This window comes from Homalodisca vitripennis, chromosome 3 (genome assembly GCF_021130785.1).
Source record: "Homalodisca vitripennis isolate AUS2020 chromosome 3, UT_GWSS_2.1, whole genome shotgun sequence".
Classification (NCBI taxonomy): domain Eukaryota; kingdom Metazoa; phylum Arthropoda; class Insecta; order Hemiptera; family Cicadellidae; genus Homalodisca; species Homalodisca vitripennis.
The window spans coordinates 203,571,975-203,582,177 of NC_060209.1; the positions used below are offsets into that span (position 1 = coordinate 203,571,975).

Sequence of the window (10,203 nt, forward strand, 5' to 3'; positions counted from 1 at the left end):
TACTGCTAATAAAGTCATCAGGGAGTTTTGGTAAAGCAGTTCCCTTTGCCTACTGCTAATGAAATCATCAGGGAGTTTTGGTAAAGCAGTTCCCTTTGCCTACTGCTAATGAAATCATCAGGGAGTTTTGGTAAAGCAGTTCCCTTTGCCTACTGCTAATGAAATCATCAGGGAGTTTTGGTGAAGCAGTCCCCTTTGCCTACTGCTAATGAAATCATCAGGGAGGAGTTTTGGTAAAGCAGTTCCCTTTGCCTACTGCTAGGTCAAATCACGACGGGGAGTTTTTTTTAAGTGGCAGATCCCCTAGCCTACTGCCGAAGACTTAATCAGTGTTTTAGAAGGAGCTCGTCATATACAATATTCTTTGCATAGGCGACTCCTTCTACTATTCTGTCGTCTGGTACAAGAACGACGATGTCGTCTGGACGTCTCACTCTGCTCAACAGGACGTAGAGCTGGCCATGAGTGAAGCAGTCCGTTCTCAGGTCGACTCCGACGTACTCAATTGTCTGGCCTTGGCTCTTGTGACCAGTCATGCAGTACGCCAACATGAGGGGGAACTGACGGCGACAAAACCGGAGCGGCGATCCTTCGGCAAACGCGAACCTGAAACGTAATCCGGGGAATTCCGATAGGTTGCGTGTTGCCGATAAGTCTGACGGTGATCAGTCGGCTGCTGATCGCCGTCACAATGACTTTGGTGCCGTTCACGAGTCCATCACCGATATTTAAGTTTCTCATGATTAAGCATACGGAGCCGACCTTGAGACGCAGGACGTGATCTGGCACTCCTTTGCCAGTGGCCTGGTTGAGGAGATTTACGTCCACATCCAGCCCGTCGTCGTCTTCTCTGTCCACGGTGTCCGCGCTTCTCAACTCATGAATGCGCCCGTCCATGAGGTCTAGGATGCGACCGTTGATCTCCTTGACGTTTCACATTCAGAGTTGAGAGTATTGCCCGTCTCGCACAAAGATCAGGATCTCGCAGAACACCAGGAGGAAACACATCCGTTATTAAGTCCGCGAGAGAAGTGAGGCATCTCACCCCAGTGAGGGGAATGAGAGACTCTCTCTCGCGGCCTTCTCCAAAAAGTAAAGGATTTATTGTTCCATTGCCTACTCCAAGGAGGAAGTTGGAGTAGTCAATGGAACCACTAGTTCTCTGGGGTGTCGTCAGGGAAAATAGTGTGAACAGTCGCCACAGATGTGACGCCCGAAGTGACACGCACGCGACATCAGCTGGTGTGCGAGCCTTCTCAACGACGGGCGCAATCTGACGGAAGTCCCCGGAGCAGATGAAGATCTTATTCCCGAATGGCACACTACTATTCATGAGATCCCGGAGGGATCTGTCGATCATCTCGAAGATGTAGCGGTGTGCCATCGGGGCCTCATCAAACACAATGAGCTGTGCTGCTCTGATGAGTTCTGCTCGCTGGGACCCGTTGGTGATGTTCCACACACCTGTGCCGTGACCTAGGTCTAGAGGGAGTCGGAACATGCTATGTGCTGTTGTTCCTCCAGCCATGTTCCTTGCAGCAATCCCTGAGCTAGCCACGGCGAGTGCAACCTGTCGACAACCACGGACATACGCAAGGATGACACGAATCAGAGAGGTCTTCCCATAACCCCCGGGACCGTCCAGAAATATGATTCTAGAAGTGCGTCGGTCACGGGGGTTGAGAAGCAGAGAGCGAACGTACTCAAACACACGGCGCTGGTCTGGGGAGAGTTTGGGCACCCAGTCCTCAACGATGGTTCGCTGGAGGTTCTCGCCGTAGTTGAGTAGCTCTCTACCTAACTCAGTCGTGTCATCCTCGACGTAGGGAGTCCATGATCTTTCAAGCACGATCCCTGCTGGCGGAGGCTCCGATCGATGTCTATCAAGGTAAGTTTCACCGCCAGTTCAGGGTCGAGAGGGTTCCTTTCTAAGTGATCCTCGCTAAGGTGGTTCTTGAAAGACTCCCACAGAAGAGCAGCGGGAGCTCCCATGTTGCAGAGGATCACGAAGAAGGAACGGAGCCTACGTCCAGTCATAAACGTAGATGCCTCGCGCAGCGCGTGATTGTATTCTTCTTCGTCTTCCACCAGGCCGAGATTGCGGGCTACGTCCTGAAACGTCCGGCAACCAGGACCGCCACGAGCCAGAAGATCAACGTAACCACGGCAAGGTGTAGACATAAGTAGAATACGAAGGTAGTATTGTTCTCCTCGGTTGGGAGAGACCCACATCAACCTACATACCTTCTCACTACGCTGGCGAGTCGTTACAAAGTGATGGCCATCGGGGTGTTCGTACAATTCCGCAGTACGTGGGCGCTTAGTGTGCACCATGAACTTCTCGTAAAATGTCTGGTACGTGACATTGTCAAAAGTTTCATGGTGCGGGCGATTGAAGTAGACCATAAGCTTGGAGCTTGCTTGAGTGACTGCATCAGAGAGCTGTCTCGGCCGAAAGACAACACTTTGTTTGCCCTCTAAATGCACGGGAAGACACTCAACGGTGGGCTCGAGCTTTGACACAGGAAAGTCGAGAAGACGCCAGCATGCGTCGCTGGCACCCACCATTCTCTTCGTCACGTAATGCTCGACCTCATCCTCTTGTTTCCCCAGGGGAGTGACGGTTACGTTCTGGAGAGAACCGCCTTTCATGAGGTACTTAAAGAGGTACTTGATTACGCGACGAGTAGAAGCAAGCTCCAAGTTTATGTGCGCCTCGTATTTGAGCAGTAATGCGGAATTGTACGGAACGACCCAGCCATCATGCACTTTGATCTGTCTCCTCCGTGATGTGATAAAGCCTTCGTTTGTGTAGTCTCGTTTGTATTGGACGAACCCCCTCTCGTCCACGTGGGTGGTTTGGCAGGCAGGCTTGGGGTAGAACTTGTTGCAGTGCCCCTTTGCAGAGTCCCAGCACAGGAAGTCGGTGCGGTGGTCAGTACCACATGGACCATGAATCATGTGTTTCAGCACCAACTTCCTGAGTCTTCCAGCGGCTTCCTCCTCCGAAGGGATGTCTGCGCGTATTACGGAGTCAATGTCACGTGCCTGTACCGGTCCATCGCCGTCAATTTTAAACACAATGTGGGCATGAGGAAGGCCCCTCATTTGCATTTCAATGACATAGACGATGTAAACCGGACGGCTAAACATTGCTCCGCTGCGCAGATCTCGGAGGAGTTCGCCAAGTTTAATCTGGAAGATTCTGCAGGCTGTTGAGGGGTCACTGCGCCCGCTGTTGTGAGGGCAGGCCTTCTTGTTTTCCTCCCAAGTAGCACTGAAGGTGAACGTCAGGAAAAACGTAGGTGAACCCAGACGAGACACAAGGCCCATTGCGTTCTCGTAATGTACCTTCATGTATCTGGGTCCACCGGTAAACGAACTTGGGAGGTAAACTTTTCCAGCCTGCACCCCACCCTCACCCAAGACTGTTTCATCGCGGGTGATGTCGCCTAAAACCTGCCCACCAGCTTGCCTACCCCGTTGAGCTTCAAGGAGCTCGTCCAGTGGTCCTATCCTCAAGGAATTTTGAGCAGCAGAACGCGTTTGGGAGAAAACGAATAAATCTTAGACGCTCCTCCTCGTACCTCGCGAACATCTCGACCTGCCATGCTTGAGACAGCCTGCCGAAATGCGAGAAACGGGGATCGGAGAGGAGGAGACATCTAGAGTAATTGTATTGTGAAAGTTTCCCCCCGTGGTTGTCTAAGCGCCCAATATGCCACCCTAAATTACCTTGAGGATAGAGCAACGGATATTGGAAAGGCTCCATTAAGGGGCTAAAGAGGTCAACGGAAGACGGACGCCTATCACTCTTCTTCCAGATGGTCAATTTTCTTGGATCAGTTATGGTGTCTTCATTGCTCAATACAGCGTGCACTTCAATGCCTGTTTGCCTATCTCCAAGAACAGGGCCATGGGTAGATCTGCTGGTCACTTCAAATTCCAAATGAGCGTTGACTGAAGGCTCATCACTCAATCTACGGAAATCATTGATGAAAGGATTACAGGAAAGAAGATATGTATTAATTTCATCAATGACTTCTGAGTTCAATGATCTACCCATGGCAATGTTTTTTGCGCTCCTCGCCATCATCTATGTACAGGCGGCACCGGTTCACAAACTGGACATCACCTCCCTTGGTCCTAAACTTTTGACCTGGAGCGTCCAGACTGTGAACCTGGTGGTACATCTTACCTTCGATCTTAAAGAAGGCGAGGCCTGAAGGATGACGGTACCCCCCAGTCACCTCGAGAGCGCAGAAGGCAAACAAGTCATTGTAGGCACGGGCTCGTTCGATGAACAGACGGTTAGAATAGAAACTGGCGTCCAGAGGAGGTAAATTATGGACTTTATAAGATCCCTCACCGCAACACCATTTCTTCCTATCCTTCTCTTCATCGAACAGCCTTGCATGACAATGAGGACACTTTGAAATGTTTTCGTCCCATAAACTTATTTTTTTTAGTTTGTAAGAATTAATATAGACTAAATTATCTATTTTCCAATACGCCATTGGGCCATGTTCAACTACACGTCGTGCTAGTATGTTGGAAATGTGCCTTAATTCTGTCAATTTAGGATTTTTTATTCGAAATATTTGTACTTTTTGTAAATTTGTGTCAGGATGTTTTTCTGTATAACGCTGAACAGCACCCCTGTGAACTTCAGGATGCTGCTCAGTGTAGCGCTGAACAGCATCTCGATGGACCTGAGGATGTTGCTCAGTGTAACGCTGAACAGCATCTCGGTGGACCTGAGGGTGCTGCTCAGTGTAACGCTGGACAGCATCTCGGTGGACCTGAGGGTGCTGCTCAGTGTAACGTTGAACAGCATCTCGGTTGACTTGAGGGTGCTGCTCAGTGTAACGATGAACAGCATCCCTGTTGACTTGAGGATGCTGTTCAGTATATCTTTTCACTGCGTCCCTGTTGACTTGAGGATTGTTTGAGGAGTACTTTTTCTTTGAATTTTTTATCTGCTCCTCCTTAGTGGTTGAAAGAGTTTTAGGGCGGCCACGTTTCACTTTTTTAGGTCTACCCGGCCCCTTTTTAACTGGAGCACAGACGGACATGGTACTTATTTCTAATGGCGGTAAAGATTCGACAATGCTTAAACAAGTAGAATTAGGATCTTTGATTATTGGCTCAGGAGGAGAGGACACTGATAGCGTAGGGAACATATCCAGTCTACCCGTGCGCAGCATTTCAGCCAAATGGGGGCGCATTGATGGTATATCATAGCGCAGTTTGGCTGGGTCCCGGCCAAGGGCAAGTGAAGTAGCATTAGCAATGGCGAATACGCCGCAGTCAAAACCGTTTTCTTGCCTTTGGACGGGAATAAATGCTGGAACGATGGATAGGTCCGGGAACAGAAGGGAGAGCAGCTTAGTTTGGTCTGCAGTGAGGTGGGCACTGTTCAGACTGTCGTACACATACAAATTACTGCCATCGTGGAAGACCACAATCCAATGACCGATAGAACTGGCGTCGATCTTCCCCGAGAACAGAATTTGTATGTGAGGTGTAGCGACAGCCGAAACACCTTCCATTGCATCAATGGCCAAACAGCTTACAGGATGATACTCAGTGTTTTCATCCAGTATGCTTCCGAACCTATCCATATGGTCAGTACTAAGATAGTCCCCACTCTCAACCTCTCTTACCATTCCCTCGAGGAATGCATTCATTTTAAACGTCAAATAAAAAGGAATAAAAAAATTAAACAATAATTAAAAAGGAATATAAGCTTCAATTAAGAACACAAAAAACACAACGAGAACACAAGGAACAGTCAGAAAAAAGGGCAAAATGTTGCCTAATAGTACAGCGAAGAAGCAGAAATAGTCACTTGGACGTCAACAACAGTGCCCGCCTCTATCTACAATTTAGCTGATTTCAATAAATATTAAAAAGTTAAAAAGGAAGTTATAAGCTTTAACTAAGTAAAAAAAATAATAAAAAGATATAAGATAAAAAACAACGAGAACACAAAAGAAAAGTAAGAAAATTGGTCACAATATGGCGTAATAAGAAAGAAAAGAAAGCAAAGAAGTAGAATAGAAGTAGTCACTTGGATGTTAAGAACGATGAACGTGAACTTTTATTTAAACGTAAAATACATATATTTTTTACTGAAACAGTCAATCCATTAAGGAAACAACAAAAAAATAAAGCCTAGTATAAAACCGAAAATATTCAGCCAAGTTAAGAGTACGGCTATTCAAGTAGTCAATGTAGACTGAGTAGGAACGTAAAGTTAAGTTTGGATTTCATAGACATCTAGGGATATCAACTCCTACGTACCGTACAGAAGTCGCTAAGGCCATCAATTCTCTTCACTAGGATCCCTAATGTTGTCCCGACACAAAACTATCACTTCGGAAAGCAGCAACTGAATTTTGCTGTTGACTTTTGGAAACGCGAATGAAGATGGGTGGAAAAATAGCAAAAAATGACAGTTTTTTGCAAATATCTCGTAAACGGTAAGAGATATCGAAAAAATGACGAAATTTTTTCCACCCCTGGACCGTCCCCCACCCCTCTGAATTATTTTTCCCTATCTATCGACACCAAAAAAGTTAACCTAGGACTATCTTTACGTTAACCCCCCCCCTCCCCCACCCATCCTCGCAATGTCCCTATCTACTATATCACAAAATTATTTATTTCTCGGGATTGGGTAAACATATTGAGACACTTCAAACTGTTTATTGGTGTAGAATTTCACGATGCATCTTATGGTGTTATTATTTATTTTCTAAAAATTTGTTTTTTTTTATTAGAAATTTTTGAAAATTTAAAAAAAATACGTTTTTCAACTTCTCGCGCCTCCTGTATATACACTTTAAGAGATAGAGCAAAAGTTTAAATTGCAAACTTGTAGAGAGTTTCAAGGAGAATACTGTAAGTGGGCTCCGTTTTTCGATAGGATGCTTCGTTAAGTCACAATCGAGCGCCTACGAAAGGTCTACACGGGGAGAAAATGCGTCCGCCATTTTGATTTTTTTAAGGGGTTGAAAATGAAAAATTCTCACTTTTCGGGATTTTCCTGGTGGTTACACGTGGAAAGCTATCTGTGTACCAAATTTCAAGTCTCTATCTCATCTGGAAGTAGGTTAGAATTAGTATACGTGAGTGAGTGAGTCAGTCAGTCAGTCAGTTACACATGCGGTTGTATATATATTAGATTGTATCAGTGTACGATGTTGCTATTATTCAGTACGTGTAAATTCTTGTGCAACATTTTCTCAGAAATACCGTCAGTTAAGAAATTATATAATGGTACTTCCGTTCCAGTGTTCAACGAAATATAACCTATTATCTATATATTTTTGTAATATTAATCTTTTTTCGTGAAATTTCATCCTATAATGTGCTGCAGACAAATATTATAAGCTAATGTCAATCGGACCTCTTAAACATCGGCAACGTTCATGGCATGGTGAGAGTTCTCAACACACACATATCCATTTATTGCATCAACATATACGTATCCAGAATCCAAATTAGGATTCAATCAGATAGTAACATTTCTGATCGGAAAATCCGACGGAAAATAAAACGAAAGAAAATTATATATAGTTACACAGTACTGATACCTTACAGACTAGTGTTATGTTTACAATGCAATTATTGTTGTTTAAATTGAACAAGAAAACTTTCCAGTAAAAGTACCCAGTTTTGTTTTGATGATGAACTGCTATTTTTGAAAATGTCTATTATTTGTTAAACACAGTGTGTACATTTTGGTGTTTTCATTTTTCAATACAATAGTGATTACATTGTATTTATAGGTTATAATTTGCAAATACAATGTAATCACTATTGTATTGAAAAATGAAAACACCAAAATGTACACACTGTGTTTAACAAATAATAGACATTTTCAAAAATAGCAGTTCATCATCAAAACAAATCTGGGTACTTTTACTGGAAAGTTTACTTGTTCAATTTAAACAACAATAATTGCATTGTAAACATAAAACTAGTCTGTAAGGTACTTAATATATCAGTTTAATAACGTGTTTAATAGTTTTTTTTTTAAGATGTCTAAATTTACTTATGGACTCATAAATTGGACTACGTAAACCTATTATCTTCATGATTTGTTATAAATTGATTTATGAATGTGGAGCCGAATAGAAAAACACAATCAATCACTACCTTTCAAATTGAAAGAAGAAATAAATGATAGCCTAATCTATATAATTGAAGAGAGTTGACAAAGATCTTTCCTTAAAGAGTTCAGAAAGTTGGAACTGAGAGAAGAACTGCAATGGCCACATTAAGATAGCGTTTAACACTGCCATTACCGTTTCATGTCTTCGTTTCCTTCATTGTTTTATTCAATTGCAAACCATTTATATTGTCTAATACAATAATCGGAATATTCATATTGACATGAATAGCAATAGTTTTACAATCATGACACGATTGTTAGGGTTTTGCAAATCATGATATATTCCATATTTATTACTAATATAAGTCTTATTATTATGTACTTTAATTGCAGTAAGATGACTTCTTTATTCACTACTCGAATGTATTCTTATATAGTTTGATTTATTCTGATACTTTTTCATAATCTTTATCATTATGTACCGATTGTATTAAATAGTAATTTTGGGGTAACTGGATTACCGGTGAAAGAAGTAGGCCCAGAAGAATGATAAGGACTGGACAGTACAAAAAAGCCTTCTATCAGCGAGACGCGCATCGCAGATGGGAGAATTTGATAACGAAATTGAGAGGTGGGGTAAGGTAGACGTGCCGTACCTCCCGTCTCAGTTGATCTGTATTAGTGGTAACGATATAAAGCCTTTGAAAGTATTTAGAATATTTTCTTGCTAATCGTCATAGAACCTGCGGATGCTTTCAGCAATTTAATTCTCTAACACTGAAAAGAAGTAATTTTAAAATTCTCTAACACTGAAGAATATCTTTAATATTCTCTAAAATTGAAGAATATCTAATATTCTATAACACAGAAGAATTTTTACAATACAAATATTGTTGATATTTGAAGTAAAGTAAAGAAATTAGTAACAGAATAAAATTGAATTTTGAAGATAAATTAAAGTGAAGAATTGCCAGATCAGATTAGAGTGTGAAAGTTTTGAATTTTGAAAATTGAATAAAAGACAAGCTGTGAGAACTTTGTACCTCTTTTTGAGTGACGAATATATTGCAAGTTTGAACTTAAAAGTCACCAAGAAGTTTTTATTTTAATTTTAAATCCAGTGATTATTTTCAAGAAGAAGTTTTATTTTAGTTTGAACTTTATTAATTTCATAAGATTTACGTTTCCTTTTTGAACCTTTACAAAACTTAAATTTCAAAGCTAACCCCTCATGTGCCAGTAAAACGGTCAATTAAACTGTCAAACAATTAGCCGTTTCCCACAGCTTCAATTACATTATGTGCAGTATTAGTCAATGTGAGGAATTTGCATAGTTTTACCAGAATAGCAGTTTTAATGTGATTTAAGTGACAAGGTACTAGAGTGTGAGGTAAAAAATAGTGATGTGATCTTATAGTGGGTATCGAAAATTGTAGAAAATAGAGATGTGATTTAAGGATGAGGATTTCAGAATATTTAAAAAAGGTGAACAGTGAAAAATACGCCACCAAAAGATGTAGAAACGCCGTTTAGTGTAATATAAGGGTAAAGATACCAGATGATATGGTAAGGTAGTACAGTTTGATCTATGAGTCAGCATAACAAAGGACCTGGTAACGCAGTTTGGTGTGATCTAATAGTAAGGATACCAGAGGATAAGGTAGTACATTGTGATCTAAAAATCAGGGTGCCAGATTATGTGAAATTACAGTGCGACGTAATCTAAAATTTAGTCTATCAGAAGACTTGGAAAAGTAACTTATGTATCACTTTGCAGAAGAATCGGATGGATTGATTCGTGGTTAATATTTTAGCATAACTTTATTTTATTGTATTGAGATCGTAGGTCTGCCATAAAAATTGAATCACTTGATGCAGAAAGGGCAAAAGTGCTTAAAACAAAACTTTTCAGGAAAAAAACGATTTTTTCAAACATTTCTGATAATTTTAATAAAAAATAAAGATTATTAATTATGTTTATTACTTTAGAGCAGGACAATACCCATTTTTTTATTATTATTTATTTCCGTCATTTACTATTTATTATATTATTTATTGCACTTATGTCCTTTCTGCATAAA

At 41.6% G+C, this 10,203-nt stretch overlaps 1 protein-coding gene across 1 annotated transcript; it reads right to left on the reverse strand.

Annotated features, from left to right (window-relative positions):
• Nucleotides 1–326: 326 nt before the first annotated feature.
• On the reverse strand, nt 327–5,669 carry LOC124358560. Its single transcript, XM_046810863.1, has 9 exons — nt 5,042–5,669; nt 4,608–4,884; nt 4,063–4,410; nt 3,736–3,980; nt 3,139–3,512; nt 1,900–3,048; nt 1,046–1,816; nt 641–924; nt 327–606 (listed from the first exon to the last, which is right to left on the reverse strand). Exons 1-9 carry the CDS (start codon nt 5,667–5,669, stop codon nt 327–329), a joined length of 4,356 nt encoding a protein of 1,451 aa, XP_046666819.1.
• Nucleotides 5,670–10,203: the final 4,534 nt, after the last annotated feature.

What these genes read in the sequence shown, in the direction of transcription:
- LOC124358560 (XM_046810863.1), bottom strand. Translation starts at nt 5,669, where the DNA reads ATGGTAAGAGAGGTTGAGAGTGGGGACTATCTTAGTACTGACCATATG. An exon ending in CTCTCGACCCTGAACTGGCG is followed by an intron (nt 1,817 to 1,899) that starts GTGAAACTTACC and finishes CCCTACGTCGAG; the next exon opens with GATGACACGACTGAGTTAGG. An exon ending in CTCTCATTCCCCTCACTGGG is followed by an intron (nt 925 to 1,045) that starts GTGAGATGCCTC and finishes TGAAACGTCAAG; the next exon opens with GAGATCAACGGTCGCATCCT.